The 18,570-nt window shown below is 41.5% G+C and overlaps 1 protein-coding gene across 7 annotated transcripts in view; it reads right to left on the bottom strand.

Annotated features, from left to right (window-relative positions):
- LOC134345188 (transcription factor Dp-2-like) overlaps positions 1–18,570 on the bottom strand; it is a 273,052-nt gene that overhangs the window by 231,909 nt on the left and 22,573 nt on the right. For 3 of the 7 annotated variants that reach the window (XM_063045426.1, XM_063045429.1, XM_063045431.1), the window contains exon 2: positions 4,141–4,261. In XM_063045426.1, coding sequence (XP_062901496.1) covers positions 4,141–4,152 — 12 coding nt within the window. In that variant the 5' untranslated portion in view covers positions 4,153–4,261. Of the gene's footprint in view, positions 1–4,140; positions 4,262–9,666; positions 9,971–10,387; positions 10,407–18,570 lie in introns of those variants that run through there. The other 4 variants (XM_063045428.1, XM_063045427.1, XM_063045436.1 and 1 more) reach the window with 4 other exon arrangements.

Raw genomic sequence — 18,570 nt, 5'->3', positions numbered from 1 at the left:
GTAGATAGTCCTCTGCAAAGTCCACTTTGCTACAGTGTTCCCTCCAGAAAAGTTTGCAAAGATATCCTCTATCCTGGGGAGAGGGTATTGATCGGCTTTCAGTACTGGGTTGATGGTGACCTTAAAAATCAGCACAGATCCCGATAGACTCATCTTTCTTGGCTACTGAGACCACTGGCATTGTCCATTGGCTCCGCTCAACCTTGGAAAGAATTCCTTCAGGCTCCATGCAATGTAGCTCACTGGCTACTTTATTACGAGTAGTATAAGAAACTGGGTGGGCTTTGTAAAACGGGTGTGGCATTTTCAGTTAATACTATTTTACCCCTGATATGTTTGAGATTTCCAATGCCATCCTTGAACACTGCTGTGGCATCATCCAGTACCTTTCTTAATTTGCTTTCAGTTGACTCTATTGCAGAGGATGTGGCATGCAAATAGTGGACGGATCTCTAATCAAGTTGTAGTTGTCTCAGGCAATCATAGTTCCTCAATGCTTGCCCTCCAGTTTTTAGCAAATATAAGCCGAATGTGGCTTGTTAGTTGTTGTATTTCACTATTACAAATGTCAATCCCATAGTAGTTATCTTTTCTCCCATACAAGTTCTTAGTTGGATATCTACAGGCTTCATCTTTGAAACGCCATTCAAACTCATTTTGTGGAATGACTGAAACAGCCAAGCCAGTGTCCAACTCCATTTTCGTTAATTTGCCACTCAGTTCTGGTGCAAGCCATGTTGCTTGTCTATTGTTAGATTTCACTTTATAAATCTCAAGGCTACCCAGTCCTTCATCACCTCCATCATTATCAGATTTTTCATCAACAGCATGCAGATTAGTGCTTTTTGAGACTGCAAATTGACTTTTTAGTTTTTTCTCTTCCCTGTGCAATTCATTTACTTTTGTCTGCCCAACATGCTCTTCATATGTCTCCTACTTTGTTTCATTTTCTGCAAGTTTCTCCTTTAAACCTGCATTGGTCTGCTGCCTGTGAGCCCCTGCCACAACAGTAACATATTTCTTTCAACCAGCAAGGTGTCTGTTTAGACATTGCAATTTTGTTCACACTCACTTTTATTCCTAACTCAGTTATGTCTCTGGCTGCAACTTCTATTGATATAACAATTTCAACAGCTCTTTTAAATGTGAGCTGTGCTTCAGTTAGGAGCAGTTTGTGAATGCTTTCTTGTAATAATCCACAAACTAAACAATCTCTCAGTGCATCATTAAGCCCATCACTGAAATCACGATACTCAATTTCTTCACATCAGTCATACAATAGACTCCCCTTCCTTTCGATTCTGCTTATAAAATCTAAAGAGTTCTGCAATGAACAATAGTTTTGATTCTAAGTATTCCTGCATTACTTTCACGGTAACAGCAAAGCACATTTTCGCTGGTTTCGTTAGAGCAGTCAAACTTCTAACCAAACTGTATGTTTTTCCACCTATTACACTCAGCAAAAGTGGCATTCACTTGTCATTGGCAATTACATTCACTTAATAATACTGCTCAATTCATTCAGCGTTCAATATCCAGTTATCAGTTATGCAATCGAACACATCGATCTTTCCAATGTAGCCAGCCATTTCTGCTTTATTTATTGATCTATTATCATCCCTGTTATTCATTGCTGATGAACCCATGAATTTTTCATCCATTTTCTGCCCCTTTTTAATTTAACTCAACCATCTTTCCACTTCAAAAGAAGCATGTACTGTGTTTTTTTTTAAAACTCAAACATCCCTCACCCCTTCTGAAGAAATAAAAACATGCGATGCTTCAACAGGTAGATAGCCATCTCGGGTGTATTTTAAATCTTATTCCTCACCACTGTTATGTTTTACACCTCCAAAACATAAAACTAACAATCCAAAGAAAAACACAGATCCAGGGATAACATGTGTACTTCATTCTTACTTTAGTGAGTTACTCACATATAACATGGTAGCATAGTGACATAATGACGGATGCTATTCACATACGTTTTACATATAACCCGTAAAGAATTATGTAAACAAAGAATGCTTAATCAAATATATTTACAATATTATTCAAATATCACTGAAATATTAAATACACAATAGTGGTAGCTGGTGATACAATGTGGAACTTTAAGGCTCTTAGAAAGGCACGTGGATGGAAGAAAAATGGAGGATTATGGACTCTAAGGGGGAAGATTAGATTACCACAGAACAGCTTTATATAGGTCAGCACAACCTCCTATAAAGTGACCACTGAGTGTATGTTCATGGTTCTCTCCAGCTGTAGTCCATCCACTTCAAGGTTTAACGTGTTGTGCATCCAGAGATGCCCTTCTGCACACTACTATTGTAACGCATGGTTATTTGAGTTACTCTCGCCTTCCTGTCAGCTTGAACCAGTCCGGCCATCCTCTGACCTCTCTCATTGACAAGGCATTGTCACTCAGAGCTGCCACTCACTCGATTTTTTTTTTGTTTTTCACACCATTCTCTGTAAACTCTGGAGACAGCTGTGTGTGAAAACCCCAGGAGATCACCCATTTCTGAGATGCTCAAACCACCTCAGCTGACCCCAAAAATCATTCCACGGTCAAAGTCGCCCAGGCCATATTTCTTTCCCATTCTGATGTTTGGTCTAAACAACAATTAACCATGCTTTTATACACTGAGTTGATGCCACATGATTGGCTAATAAGTTATTTCCATTAATGAGCAGGTGGAGGTACAGGTGCACCGAATAAAGTTGCCACTAAGTGTATGTTCTATGACTCCCAACAGTGCATTCTGAACCAATCCTTGAGGCACACTTCTGGTCCGGGTATCAAATCTGAGAAACAATCCTTCTTTAAACAACCTCTACCTCTGAAACTTTACAACAAGTGATATTATAGAGTAATAAAATATGCAGTCAACTTTGCAAACAAAAACATTATAAGACTTGCATCCTGTTAAATGCAATCAAAATTAGTCTTGCCCTAATTTCAGATTTTAAATAATTGATAAGCCTAAAATCAGAGACCAGGAACCTGGCGTACTTCTCAAACTGGCACATCATGAATTTGCAGTCATGGCAGTGGGGAGAAAAAGTTAAAATGAGCAAATCAGAAAGCAACCAGTCAGCGTGGGGCGAAATCAGAAAGCAGTAAGTTTTTATTTCTTATAGGATGAATGATCAATTTGATTTGCTATATATAGACCTAGTTCTTAGGTTTAGTTTTGACTATTTGGGGGAGTAGGCAACCAATGGTCAAAAATAAGCCTAATAACTAGTCCTAACAATACTGATTGGATCGATAAAAATCGAAGCATTGAGAATAGGACTGTTCCCTGTTAATTTAATCCAGAATGGAAACTCCCACGCACCCAGATACAAAAGTCAAGTAAATTCAGATAATAATTTCCCTATCCTGCACAAGGCAACTGCAGGTGGGAAGCAGAGGGAAAAAAAATGAAGAAGTACTAAGATTTCCTAGCAATTTTTTCATGGTGACAATGAAGACCCAGAGCATAAGTTAGTTTCCCACCTTAGCTGGATATCCCAAGGGATGGGGAGTGGAAGACATCCCAAAAGATGGTCAAATAACTTAGAACATTACAGCACAGGATCAAGCCCATCAGTGCACAATGTTGTACTGAGCCAATTACATTAGTAATCAAATGGCTAACTAAACCAATCTCTTCTGCCTAGGCTATGCCTATATCCTTCCATTTTCCATACACTCATGTGCCTATCTAAATGTCTCTGGAAAAATTATCTGGTGAACCTTTAAAGAACAGAAAAAAAGTCACACTTAGACAGACGGTTTTGCTGCCTGAAAGGCATTAAAATCCATTCAACCCCTCCACGATGGAGGTTCTTGCATGGCTAAGTTTGGTTTAATATGAATTACACAAGTTAAGATCAAAGAAAGTTGAATTGTGGCCTCAGCTCAACACAAGAGTTGGAAATTTAATTCAGGAAGTTACATTTTAACAAGTTGCTGTTGCATAAAATGTTGCCACAAGATTTCATACAAGGAACACCATCATAACTGCTGAGAAAACCTCATCATACTGCTTGGCTTTCTGCCACATAAGACAAGACATCCAGGAAGACAATTAATAATTATCTTGACACATCTACAGCTGACTATTGCAGAGATAAATTGTTACTCACATGTTTTGCCATTGTACCTGCACCAAACAAGGTGCGCTGGATCCAAAACTCTCCAAGGCCCTCAACCACGAACAGAAAATTGCACTTTAGCACGTGACTTCTTTTACACCACGATAGTATCCTGTTGAAAACAAGATTCTGTTTTAATAACCAGGGCAACAGAGAATAACAAGTGAATAGTTTTGCATAGAATTAGCTGATGGTACAACCACCCAAAGCACAACTACCCAAGATGAATTTAATGTGGTCAGTCTTGAAAAATAAAAAAATGACTGGTTGAGAGATGAAGTGATTCAGAAAGGAACTTACGTAGGTATCTAAAGTCATGGCCATTGGTAAGTCACTAGAAATAAAATGCACACAATGTAATATAGAGAATGTAGCATTTGTGTCATTACTACTTACAGCACAAGATATAAAATAACTAAGGCACCAAGACAATATTGTAAAGAGTTCCGTGTGACAAGTTGAGGTTAATGAAGGCTAAGCATCTTGGAGAGAGAAAACTGTCACCCACGAACAAAGTGTTTTTTTCTACTGATAAAAGAACATGAAATACACTAGACAGCAAAGATTTTGCTTCCTGAATACTTCGATTCTACCTGATGGATTTTGGCTGCTGATCATGAAAATTACCATGAAGTTTCCCTATCACGCACCATTTTTTAAAAATTGTCTATAGTTGTAATTTCAATTCATAAATCAAGTCAGGATAACTGATACCAAGATTAAGGAAGGCATTTTTGTTTGTCCACAAACCAAATAGGTCATCAACGACAGGCAATTCGAAGAACTTCCAGTGAGACTGGAGAAAAATCACATGGAAGGCATTCAAAGATGTTGAAAATTTTCTTCGCAACTACAGAGCACCAAACTACGTGCAGTTGGTTGACAACATGCAAAACCATGAAGTGCAACATGTCACTAAAGATTCATTTTCTGCATTCTATTTAGACTTCTTCCCTGCAAATCTTGGCACTGTCAGTGATGAGCACGGTGAAAGGTTTCACCAGGACATTGCGATCATGGAGAAACCATACCACGGCAACTGGAATCCATCAGTGCTGGCTGATTATTGTTGGACACTTAAATGAGAAGCCTCAGACACTGAGTACAAATGAAAACTATCAACAAAACATTTTAAACTTAGTTGAACTATTGCAAAGCGTCAGCACCATTGTGCAATTAAATGCATTATATACAATAAAAGTTAATTTCTTGTTTACCCAAATTCCTACTTGATACAAGTAGTCTGATATTATATTTGGGTTCAGCTTCAAGCAGTCTATCATAAATAAAAAATTTCTCAGGAAGCAACACTTCTGAAAAAAGTTGTTGTCCGGTGATTAGCTCAACAACAGGCTATCCCTAGCTGTAGGTCAGCTTTGGTGAACTCCATTGATTATATATTAGGGCTGGAACACTTCCTTTCATGCCCACTCAAATATTATAACCATTTATGACTGACCCTGGCAGTGTTTTCACTTTGGGCTTTTAATAGCCAGTTAGGCCATTCTTTGATAGGCATTTTTAATGGAGACCAATAGAAAGCCTTTGAAATTAATAGACACCAGTGAACCGAACATGGATTAGTATTATCTTCACTACTAGTCCTCCAAGAGGACCTCGACCTTGTCGTTGGGTTTGGAGGCTTGTGTGCCTCAGTGACCCAGAGAGCTATGTCAGCTGGAGTCAGGGCTTTGTACTTTGGCTCTTGGTAGGGTCACCCATGCCAAACAGGTCAAAGGGTAAAGGACAGACTAAAAGTGGTCCACTGATCCTCCAGGTTCAGAGGTTCAGCTCAGCTCAGAGCCAACAACCCTGACTAGTAAAACAAACTTTTTATGGAAACAGCAATAAAGAATCCTTATACGTCTGAGTGGGATTGGCTCCATCTTGGGTACTAGCCTACAAAGTACCCAGGACATCTTCAGGGAGCGGTGTCTCAGAAAGGCAGCGTCCTTTCTTAAGGAACTCCAGCACCCAGGGCATGCCCTTTTCTCACTGTTATCATCAAGTAGGAGGTACAGAAGCCTGAAGGCACACACTCAGCGATTCAGGAACAGCTTCTTCCTCTCTGCTATCTGATCCCTTAATGAACATTGAATCCTTGGACACTATCTCACTTTTATTAATATACAGTATTTCTGTTTTTTTTTGCACTTTTTAAAATCTATTCAATATACGTATACTGTAATTGATTTACTTATTTTTATTATTTTATTTCATTTATCATTTTTTTTCCTATTATGTATTGCATTGAACTGCTGCTGCTGCTAAGTTAACATATTTCACGTCACATGCCAGTGATAATAAACCTGATTCTGATTCCTGAGTCTCCACCTGGGATTTGCATGACTGACAATAATACAAACCGAGAGGAAGCTACCAATACAACAAAGGAAGCCCTGAACACTGCCGAAGATGGTGGACCTTCATTGCTGCCCCAAACACCAGCGGCGTAACGGGCAGGAAGTAAGTCACTAATGAAGATGAGGGCATCTCCATTATTTTTCTCTGCACACACGCCTTTCAATTGGAATTGGGATTTGATCTCCATGCTGTGTCTCTTAACTGTTTTCTTTGGGAACCATAGTACTTGGCACTTGCTTTACACAAGAATGTATTTCAGACTGGCTTGAAAGATAGCTCCTGAACTGGCCTGAAAGGATCTCTATGCAATGAAGATCCAGACCACACAGAAAGTGCTGTTCTGGTTTACTGAAGGAAATCAGCATGCCAGAACACGGCACGATCTGGTTTAAGTATCATCTCAGCAGTAAAACAGGATTCTTTTGTACGTAGGAATGACTGGTGTGGACTGCAAATATGAATACCTGCATCGTATTTGTGTTGAATCTATTTCCTGAAACACTTATGAGCTTGGACAACCCACTCATTCAATCTGTAGAATATTTTGTAAATTCCTTTCCTATCAACCTTGATTTGGCTCCAATTTTCAATACAATAGAAATCGTCCGAACTTTGCAAATCTGGGGCTCCAGGAAAATGGTAGAAAGACAGAAGAATTTATCTTTAAATGCAATAGTACCATTATTCCTTTGTGCATTGTAGCTCATATTCCATGTAATCCGTCACCAATTGTAACTTATCCATAAATGAAATATTCTTATGGCAAACATCTCTAAAATTTATAAAGTTGTTTAAAACATTCAGTAAATTACCCCTAATTAGTTAGGTTTATCTGTTAATTAGTGTACCTGTTTGAATTTTAGACTTCGTATACTAATCCATTAGTGTTGAGTCCTACCAAAAATAAAAGATACTGAAAGCAAATTTACTGCAAAACACCAGGAGAGATTGTAAACATGTTTATTTATTGAGATAAAGCATGGAGTAGGCCTTCCAGACTTTCAAGACACACTGCCCAGGAACCCCTGATTTAACTCTAGCCCAATCACTGGAAACTTTATAATGACCAATTAACCTACCAATCGGTAGATCTTTGGACTTTGAGAGGAAACTGCCGCACCTGGAGGAAACCCACGTGGTCACAGGGAGAATGTACAAACTCCTTACAGACAGCGGCGGGAATTGAACATGGGTCGCTGGTACTGTAAAATGTTGTGCTAACCTTTACTGTAGTGGAGATGCTTCCTTTGGTTTGGGTGGTGGGGGGAGGTGACTGGAGGGATGGTGGCTGACAGAGGGAGAGGTGGTAGTCCGAAACCAAATATAAAACCCTCCTTAATGAATGTAATAACAAATTGGAGTTTAATTTGTTTCTATCAATCTCAGCCTCACAACATTAATAATCAAGCCACAGAACATGGTCCTAAAGCTTAATGTAGAATACATTTTGCTGTGCTGCTCTGCAGTATGTCAAATTTCACACAGAAAACAAAGCTCATGTTAAATATTACTGTACTAACCATTATTCAATGTTGCATGCACAAACGCCATGTATTCATTCACGGTGCTTTTGTTCTTATTACGATGAGCTATTAGCAAATAAAATGAGTTATTACCACTGACCCGGAAGATCTGATCTACAGCAGACAGCCCCAGAATTATGGCTATTCTCATAACCTCACGAGATGCTGGGAGCGATAGACAATCATCACCCAGTCTTACCGAACAGCGCACACTGTGTAACCAAGGAACGTGAACTTTCTGACCTCACCATCTGCCATTATCTTTCCCGAATCCAAAAAAGAGGGGAAAAAAAATGCGCAGATGGTCAATGAAGCTGGATTATGAGATCTGGCCTTCTGCAGGGAGTGGACTCAACAGTGAATGTTGATTTACAAATCAATGATTCTAATACAAGGTCACATTATTAGTTTACATCAGCAGTCTTTAACGTGACATTTGCTGTACAGAAAGCAATCCAACAAAAAAGCCAATGAGAATTACTGGGCTGAAAATCCACAGGGGGTGCCAGGATCTCACTGCTGAGCACAAAGGAAATCTACTGGACTAGTACTGTACCCCCAATGACATCCTGACAGAAAGTTTGCAAACATCTGCAATTGACTCTCTTATTCCATGCTTTCCTTTAAAAGAGTTTCCACAAAAGCCTAACTTTAGCCAGTAATCGCATTGAGTTTACTTTTGTATCCTACCTTAAACTGGGAAAGATAAATATAATTCTCTTTGTTCCATGCTTTTTTTTAAAAAAAACAATACTGATGTTATATAAAGCAGCACTATTCATCTGAACCATGTCTGAGTCCCAATAAAAACAGAAGCTATTATAAGTTTTACTTTTCTAGTATCCACACTATTGCACTTTATGTTATTAATCCTGGATGGTATGCGGCAGCAACCATTTACTGTACAAGTGCATTGGGCACAGCAGCAGGTGTTAGAAAGGTACAAACCACTAAAAAAAAGATTATTTTTTAATTAGGAGCTTGAACAGCTCAAAAGGACATTCACTTGTGCTCCATTGGCTACATCCCAATGACAAGTCCCTGAGCACCACAGATGGGTGGAAAGTTGGCCGCCAATAAAAAAAAAGAGGAGAATGCGTGCAAAATGATTCATTGATGTGATGGGGAAATGAGGCATTTTGCATTTTAAAGGACCTTTCCATCACTTTTCAACCCCGTCCCTGAGACAAGCTCTCTGCATTATTGTTCGTTCTCCAACACACAAGACCACAAGGTATAGGAGCAGGAATGGGCCATTCGGCCCATCGAGTTGCTCCACCATTCAATCATGGCTGATTTACTTCCCCCCCAGCCTCAACCCCATTCTCCTGCCAGAGTAAATGCGATACAATTCATTCTTTGGATCTGGATGTGAACACTAATAAAATACTGTATTATTCATTGACAATGTGACCTGTAGTAAGTTATTCTGGAGTGAAAACCAGCTGAAGCAACCTAAGGGCTCAGAAGCAGAGAGTTTCTTACAGAGTGCTTTTAGAGGAAGTGCTGTCTGTTCAAAAACATCTGCATCAGCACACTTGACGTTTCAAAAGACAGTTGAAATAGAAAGGCAGATCACATCACAAAAAGTAGTACAAAACGAGAGAATGGAAGCTCTCGTGTCCGTTACCTCTGCTCTCCAGTGTTCAACAGCAGGCATGCCACCTGTTGTCACTACCCATTAAACCAGAGCCCCCGCTTCAGTCCCACTGCTTAACAAAGAGCGTCCATATCCGTTTCCAATGATCTCAGCACAGCTTTATTCACAACAAGAATTTCCTTTCTTTAAAAACATTTAGACTCTCACTGCCCAACTCACATTCCACCGCAACAGTTGCTAGTGATTACAGAATACACTTCCAGTTCACTACTTCCCTTGACAGATTGAGACAACTGGCTGTTTTCCACTGCTCCTGAAAAGTACTCCACCAAAAATAATTTTTAGCATAAAAAAAAGATAATGCAGCATTTGGCACAAGGAAAATGAATGCATTAACGCTTGGAGAAACAGAAATGAAATCATCGGTGATATACATTCACTATTACCAGTCTTTAAATATGAAAATAATGTACAGCTTCTTTGGCATCTGCAGAATTTTGGATTGCCAAACAAAATACCTTTACCAAGAGCATAAATTCTAAATTCAGTGGAGCATAAAACTTTAGCTTTTACTCCCCCCGTATCAAACAATAGCCTGAGCAAGACATCAAGGAAGACTTGTATTTCCTAATCTGGACAGTCACCAGGTGCCAAGGAGGCACTCAGGTTGATCTACATCGAAGCCTACCTTTTTCCTGGGAAAATGTCCCTTCGAAACGATTTTTAAAATTATCTATCCATTTCTGTTTACCTGTTTATTTTCTGCCGGGATGCTGTTCAGTCACTTGGGAAATTGTACAAGAACTAGCCGAGATTGTGTAAGCAGTATCGTGCTACAAAACAAGCTTGAAAACATGTAATATTGCAGTAATATAATTAATTGTTTTAATGAATATTTTTTAAGAGTTGTCAATGGGACAGCTTTGTTCATTCTGTCAATAAACTGCAACCTTAACCCCACAACAGGGGTTCATAACCTGGGGTCCATGGACCCCTTGCTTAGTGGTAATGGTCCATGACATAAAAAAGTTTTGGGACCCCTTCCTTAGAACATCAAACCATACTGCTCCAGCTGACTTTTCCTCTTCTAGCAGGCTAAATGAGCTGTCACAGCTCTCAGAATGAAAACTATGTTAATTATTATCAAATTAAAGGTGTTTTCTTTGCTGTGGCCCATGCCCAGTATTAAATGATTGAAGCTGACCTGAGAGGGAGAAAATTTACATTGTAATAGGCCACATTGGGAGAATATTAACTTTAACACCAACATGACAAAATACTTAAATATTTTGATATAACATGTTTACTCCATAAAAACAAATTACCAGACACAAACTTCCATGCTTATGTACTTGAGATAAAACCATAATATCGATCATTAGCCAGCCTACCTTAAGGATCTTCTTCGTCCAATCAATGTATTAGTCATCAGATGTTTGACACAGGAGAGCCGTCAGTCCTAGGGAACTTAAAGCATGCACTTTTTCCGTAAGAAATCCCTCCTTAAAATCTTATACTGTAAACTAAAGCAAGCAAAGTCTACCAAGATTTTCCTTCACTTAAGATGAGATCCGATTCAACTTCATTGTCATTGTGCCGAGTACAGATACAAAGCCAATGAAATGCAGTTAGCATTTAACCAGAAATTCAAAGAATAGTGTTATTTACAAAATAACTGCGAATAAGAAGTGCTACAGCACACAAATATAAAAGTACTGAGACAGTACAATATGGATGCAATACTGCTTAGTGCTGTGATGAGAGGTTCAGCAGGGTCACAGCCTCAGGGAAGAAGCTCTTCCTGTGCCTGCTGGTGCGGGAGCGGAGGCTCCTGTAGCGCCTACCGGATGGGAGGAGAGTAAAAAGTCCATGGTTAGGGTGAGATGCATCCTTGATAATGCTTTTCGCCCTGCCCAGGCAGCGCTTATGGTAGATGTTCTCAATGGTGGGCAATTGGGTGCCAATAATCCGCTAGGCAGTTTTCACAACACGCTGGAGGGCTTTGCGATTAACCATTCATCATCACTGCACTGAACCTCAGCGCTCATACTGTAGACACTAGTGGTATGCAAACTAGTCTGTTTCTCAAGAGCTATGCAATGAAAGCAATTTCCAAACTGATGTCAGCCACCTCCTGCAACACTGACAGCATCAAACCAGTACCAGAAGCCCACCATCTCCATCTTCCTCCCACTCACTGCCAAATTAGAGCTGAAAATGAGCCAATATGGCACATTCTGGAGAAAGAAGCCAATGCTAAGTCTAATGCACAGGCAAGACACTTACACAATAGTATTGGTGAGTTACTTTCAACCCTGCCCAAAACCACCTCCTCTTTGTACACTAGCACAATGCCAATGTTTATTTCCTGCCCTGGCCCGCTGTACTCCACGGCCATTTAGAAAGGAAGAATGGAGAAAACCATTCAGCTCATCATGCTTGCACTGGGAACACAAGATGGAAAAATGTATCTTCTAAAGCAGGCATTCAGTCTCCCATGAAACTGTTAACATTGTTCTTCATACATTTTGGACTAGCTGCCTTGTATAACAATCACGCATCTTAGCCACAAGTTGAGTAAAATGAAATATCAAACATGGTGGAAAAATGTTCTGAAGACAGTCTTAAATGTGAAGTCTTGCTGGGGTGTATTTCCTCTGAAGAGTCATAGTCATAGCACAGGAACAGGCCCTTTGGCCCATCTAGTCCATGCTGAACCACCTCCAATGACTTTTCCTGTCATGCCTTTTCAAAGCAAGTCTACAAGATCACAGAAAGTACAGGATCTGGTATCTGTTTTTAACCTAGTCTTTAAATCAAATCCCACTTCCAGCATTCTTGTACTGTTACTTTTTCTTCTTTTAAACAGCTATTCAATTTATTTCAAATTGCTGTCCCATCTCTTATAATTCAGAAATGGTTTCAGCAAGAAAGCAAATTGTAACTTGCAGTAATTTGAATTAACAGGACTACAGCAATTAATACAGTTGTGTTTTGGGGTTCTTTGATGTCTTAAAACCACATGATTGTTGTTGGTCTACTCACCTCAACATTCAGAAAAATTAATCTTTTGAGTTCTGCCTTTCTCCTGCAACAGCTTTAGCAATGTAACCTTATGGTGAGCGTATAGTAGTAGGCTATATATTAACCCCCACATTTGGTATCAGCATTTATACTTACAGAAGGTGTTGTGACTGTAATCAAAGTCACCAGAGAGACACTGAAACCGGTGATATGGAAGTCTTTATTCAACGGAACAAGCAAGCATCATTCTGGAGACACTCTCAGGAGAGGCTCACAGACCCAAAGGTACATCATGTTTTTATACTCTTAAGATCAGAGGTAATGGTAGCTCTTGGTTCCTAAGATTGTCAGAGCTGGGGGTGGTATAAGCTCCCACTATCTATAAAGTGCTCCAAATGGAGTGCGCCTCTAACAGCCTCTGACAATCAAGTCCAACTCTTGGCTTTCACGTGTGGCTTAGCTACTAGGCCCAGCAGAATTGTTTCTTCTGACAAGAGAAGGGGCGAAGGTGGACCACTGGCACCTCAAAACCAGTTGCTTCGGGCAGGTGGGGCTCGTCAGCCTTGGACGGCAGCCCACCTGGGAGAAGGTAAATTCTGATTTTAAGCCTCCGCTGCCTTGCAGCCAATCCCACCCATGGGAAAGGCTTTGGGAGTAAACCCTGAGGAAGAAATCCAGAGCCAGGATCCCGAAGGCAGTTTAAGATTGTTTACAGTTTCACTCTGGCAACCCCTGCGACAACACTGGTGCCAAACTGTATCAGCGCTTGCCCTTCCCTTGGACTACGTCAGTGACCTGGAGAGGGGGAACCCACTGCATGGGCAACAGCCGGTTTCTTCAAATCTTCCCGCCCAGGCTTGCACCCTGGAGAGGCACAAACCCATGATCCCCTGGGATCGACGGCTGCCTACTAGTACAATACAATTTCAATAATTACAATGACATAACTTCCTTCAATATTTTAGGTTGACAATACTCCTTTGATTTATAATACTACAGTGACAGACACCTCTGAATGATCAAATATCTTTGTAACAAAGTAATTCACACAAATAATCTAAAAAGCTTTTGGGGCCTGTAATCCCAGACACTCTAAATTAATGTTGTCAGGGCTGTCTCTCAATACACAAATATGGTCAGTACACAAAAACTATTGATTGCCTGTACCCGTGACCATGTTTGATATGACAAGTGACAATATCTGTCTAGTCTGGCAGCTTGAACTCAAGTCACAATGGTGCAAATAACTTAACCATGTTGCCTGGTTTGATGCAAGCCAATTAACACAACCCCATTGTCTTAACATTTGGCTCTTGCACATGCAAACGTCTCATGGTCACCATTTTGTAAAGAATGTGCCTTTAACTTCAAATTACTGCTTGCAATTACTTCTATTTACACTAAGAACTGAAGCCTGGTTCTTGCTTTGATTAATATCTGCCTATATTCACATAACTCCAGAATACTCCCCGATGTGCCCTTCTCTTGGCCCCTGGACAGAAATCTGTCCAGGAAGAACAATCTTTAAGGAGGATCTGATTAAGTGGGGCAGAGAAAACATAGTCATATTTTATTGATCCCGGGGGAAATTGGTTTTCGTTACAGTTGCACCATAAATAATAAATAGTAATATTAAATAGTTAATATTAAATAGTTAATAGTTAAATAGTAATATGTAAATTATGCCAGGAAATTATGAAATAAGTCCAGGACCAGCCTATTGGCTCAGGGTGTCTGACCCTCCAAGGGAGGAGTTGTAAAGTTTGATGGCCACAGGCAGGAATGACTTCCTATGACGCTCTGTGTTGCATCTCGGTGGAGAACCCTTCACTTCAGATCCCTTCCCCAATTACTAACCTATGCATACCTACATCTACCTCCCTAATTGACCTTCTACAAGACTGCGCAGAGACGGTCATAAGACATTCCAGAAATGGATCGCACCCTTTTGCTCCAATCTCTGATAGCTAAAACTATCAGTAGTGTCAGTAGTTACTCTATGGACAGGGTCACAGCAAGTAACTTCATTGCAGCTTGGCAGGTAACAGTTCACAATCTATGCCATGAGAGAATATTATCAGGATGATGCTGACAACCAGTCCTTTTGATTGGTCTACAGGAGGGCTTGCGGTGGTCATTATTCAGTTAGCTGCAAGGACCTCAGCCCAGTGGCACCCCTCCTGGACTGTCCTTTCGGTTGCTGGCCCAACCACTGAAAGGGCCCAGCTCATTTGTGTTCACTCCCCGTTCAGCTGGAGCGGCTGCCTTCCGATCCCATGTGCGATTTCTTCTTTCTTTCTCACTCTACCTTGTCACCGAGTTTGTGGCACTTGATGTCTCTGCCTTAACTCGGATCCCTTCCCATCTATTTTCCCCACTACCTTTCTATTCTGATCTATGCAACTAATCATCTACCTCCGAGAACCGGCCTTCATTACAGAGTACCGTTACTGTCACATTTAATGGCGCTATTCACGGCTTGCTGTCACGCTCTCTCCGTGTCCTCTGCGTTCGCGATTCCGTTCTCTTTCATCTACTTCCATCAGGTGTGACACAGCAGCCTGGTGTTCACCATTGGGATCCTCGTGAATGACACTGTTCATGGGTGGACGCGATCCCTTGTTCCGTCTAGGAGGGCGACATGAAGGCGAGTCATGCAGTTTAACCCGAGTCCAGTGCTTCCACCAGCTGCATCGCCAGGCCTGTACACAAATACAGCTGTCCTATCCAACTGGGAGCGAACCCTGTCTTTTCAGGCAGTTCCCTTGGTCACCTGGCAGTGGGAGGACCATCCCCTCTCCCTCGGGCTCTCTCTGATCTGCAACGTGTTACTGCTGTTTTGCTCGGGCCCTCAAAATGTTAACCTGGTTAAAGTGGTCCTTCAAACTCCCGTATTACCTCAACAAATTTGCTCCAGTGGGTACTTCCTCTACACTTCCAGTTTCTGTTGTCTCATTTTCTTCTGCCCCGTGACCTGTACATTCATTCCCTGTCTGCTCCTTACTCTCCCCTTTCCAAGTGCGCCTTTACTTTCGTCACCACTGCCTCCGCAGGCAGCTGCATTACTTCTAACGGCTCCTGACTGTTCTTGGCCCTCCCCCTGGGACTTCCTGACATGATCCCTGCACATTGCCCTGTTTCCTCTCCCTGCCTGGGTCACACATGTTCCCTGTCCCTAGTCTTGTCCATGTTATTTCTCCCTTTCCTGAGGAACACCTGCCTTATTTACTGCGTCTATCCCCAGGATAGTACCTTTCATTAACAAGAGAGATTCTGCAGATGCTGAAAATCCAAGCAACGCACACAAAATGCTGGAGGAACTCAGCAGGCCAGGCAGCATCTATGGAAAAGAGTACAGTCGACCATCTCGGCCCGAAACGTCAACTGCACCCTTTACCATAGATGTTGCCTGGCCTGCTGAGTTCCTCCAGCATTTTGTGCGTGTTGCGTAGTACTTCATTGTTTGGGCACACCCAAACATCCTCAGGAAGCTGCACTCCCTCAAACTCAAGTACCTGAGGGTGACTTCTGTCCACCCTCATTGTTTCACCTCCTGCACTGGTAATATGCAAGGGTAAGGGTAAAGGTAGATCTGTTATTGATACTGACGACCACGTGCTTACTAATATATCACTTTGCTGGTCCCCTAATAAACCCTTTGCGTACATCTGTGGGTGACCACTACTGGAAACAGAGGCTGCCACCAACTGTTCATCTGACTTGGACGCTGTCCTCAACAGCTCTATGATCAGGTCGGCAGTCAAATTGGATAGAGAGTCATTTCTGCTTGTCCTGGTCGGTGACCCTCACACCTTCATCCCTTTTTTACGGCACCACTTCCTACCATGGCCAGATAGGCCACAATTGTAACACATCATCTCCTTCACCCTTCTCTGTACTTTCTGGTACCTCCCTTGCTAGGTGTCCTGGTTATTGTCACACAAAACAAATCCCCCATGTCTTCACAGCAGCTACATCCACTACAGCCACCCAACCACTTCTCTTCACCCTCCTCTGGTCTATCTCCCCAGTCCATGATACTATCGCTGAGCAGGCTGATCCCACTGCTATCCCCAAATCTAAAAATTACTGGTACGCTGTGCTCAGGCCTTCATTCAGCATATTCAGGAAGACTGGATCATCCCTCCCTGGGTTGTCCAACCCTAAGAACTCTTCATGGACTCAATATGTACGCTCTGCAGAATCCATGGCTGTCTCATCAGTTCTCTGAAACACTGACCTTATCATTTCCCAGTTACTCCTACCTTCCCCCAGTCTCTGCCTCCCTTTCACCTTAAAGAAGCGATTCTGGTCCTCAATACTGGCATCCCCAGAGTTGTTCATGTGCCATCCCGCACTCCCTGTGCCATTCAGTCCAACATATTCCTTGGGCATTTTGCTTTTAACAATACGTGAATACCTTTTGGGGGCTTTTGGTGAATTTCAATCATTTTATTAAGCTTGTACCAAAATTCTGAATTCCCATAAGCGACTTTAGGTGAGGGCAGCTCAGACAAAAGGCTTGGCTTCTCCCTGCTGGTGAAGGGCTTATGAATGGTGGTAATCAGGGACAAGGCCTGTTTGGGGTCGTTAGGATTTTTGACCTGTCATTGTGTGACCTCAATAGGTGCCATCCCAACAGATACATCTGGGTATAACCTCTCCCTCAAATATTTCCATACTAATTCCCATGTTATGTAAATTGTAAGGGATGGATAAAAATTAAACAGCACTTCCTTAAAACCACCAGAGTACATACTCTGAAATCTTCTACTTGCATACCGCTGAACTTGATGCCTGTTGTATTTCCACGGCATTTAAAACTCTTGTTACCAAGGTTTCAAACTTATTCTAAAACACACAAACACTCTCACAAAAAGTATGCCACTATATAGTTCCCCTGAACAAGTATACATGCACCCAGTGTCTTCCTAAACAATCAGTAACCACGTTTCACAACTGGTAGCCCTGTTTCACTAAGCAACCTAAACTACCCATCTGACAGAACATCTAACGTAAACACACATACACACACTTCTACACATCTAACGTAAACACACATACACACACTTCTATCATCTACGAGCTCAGCTCTCCATGGTGTTTGTTGATACTCCGTAACCCCATGGCCACTGATCTGAACAGATCGAAGCGTGGGCGTACTCAAGACAATACTCACTCTCTTAGACTACTTAAGTCACTGGCCACACTGTCAATCATGAACGTATCCCGAATGAGCCCCCAAATGTTGTGACTGATTGAGGTCACTGGAGAGACACTGAAGCCGGTGATATAGAAACCTTTATTCAGCAGAGCAAGCAGGCATCATTCTGGAGACACTCTCAGGAGAGGCTCACATACCTAAAGGTATATCCCATTTTAAATGCTTAAAATGAAAGGTAACAATAGCTGGCACAATACAATTTCAATAATTACGAGGGGTGATTGATAAGTTCATGGCCTAAGGTAGACGGAGTCAATTTTAGAAAACCTAGCACATTTATTTTTCAACATAGTCCCCTTCTACATTTACACACTTAGTCCAGTGGTCGTGGAGCATACGGATCCCTTCTTTGTAGAAGTGGTCCACAGCAGGGGTGATTGATAGGTTTGTGGCCTAAGGTAGAAGGAGACGAGTTATTATCTTCAAACTTTCTGCATTATCACTCAAAGAGTTGAACTGCACGTGCATGTAATGAGAGCGTCTTGGACCTCCAGGTGGTCCACAGCAGGGGTGATTGAAAAGTTCGTGGCCTAAGGTAGAAGGAGATGAGTTATACAGCTCTCATAATATGCACATGCAGTTCAACTACTGGACCACTTTCTGGAGGTCCAAGATACCAACTTCTACAAAGAAGGGACCTGTATGCTCCACGACCGCTGGACTAAGCGTGCAAACATAGGAAAAAT

This window comes from Mobula hypostoma, chromosome 4, assembly GCF_963921235.1.
Source record: "Mobula hypostoma chromosome 4, sMobHyp1.1, whole genome shotgun sequence".
NCBI classification, from domain to species: Eukaryota; Metazoa; Chordata; class Chondrichthyes; order Myliobatiformes; family Myliobatidae; genus Mobula; species Mobula hypostoma.
This window is presented reverse-complemented; position numbering and strand designations above follow the sequence as displayed.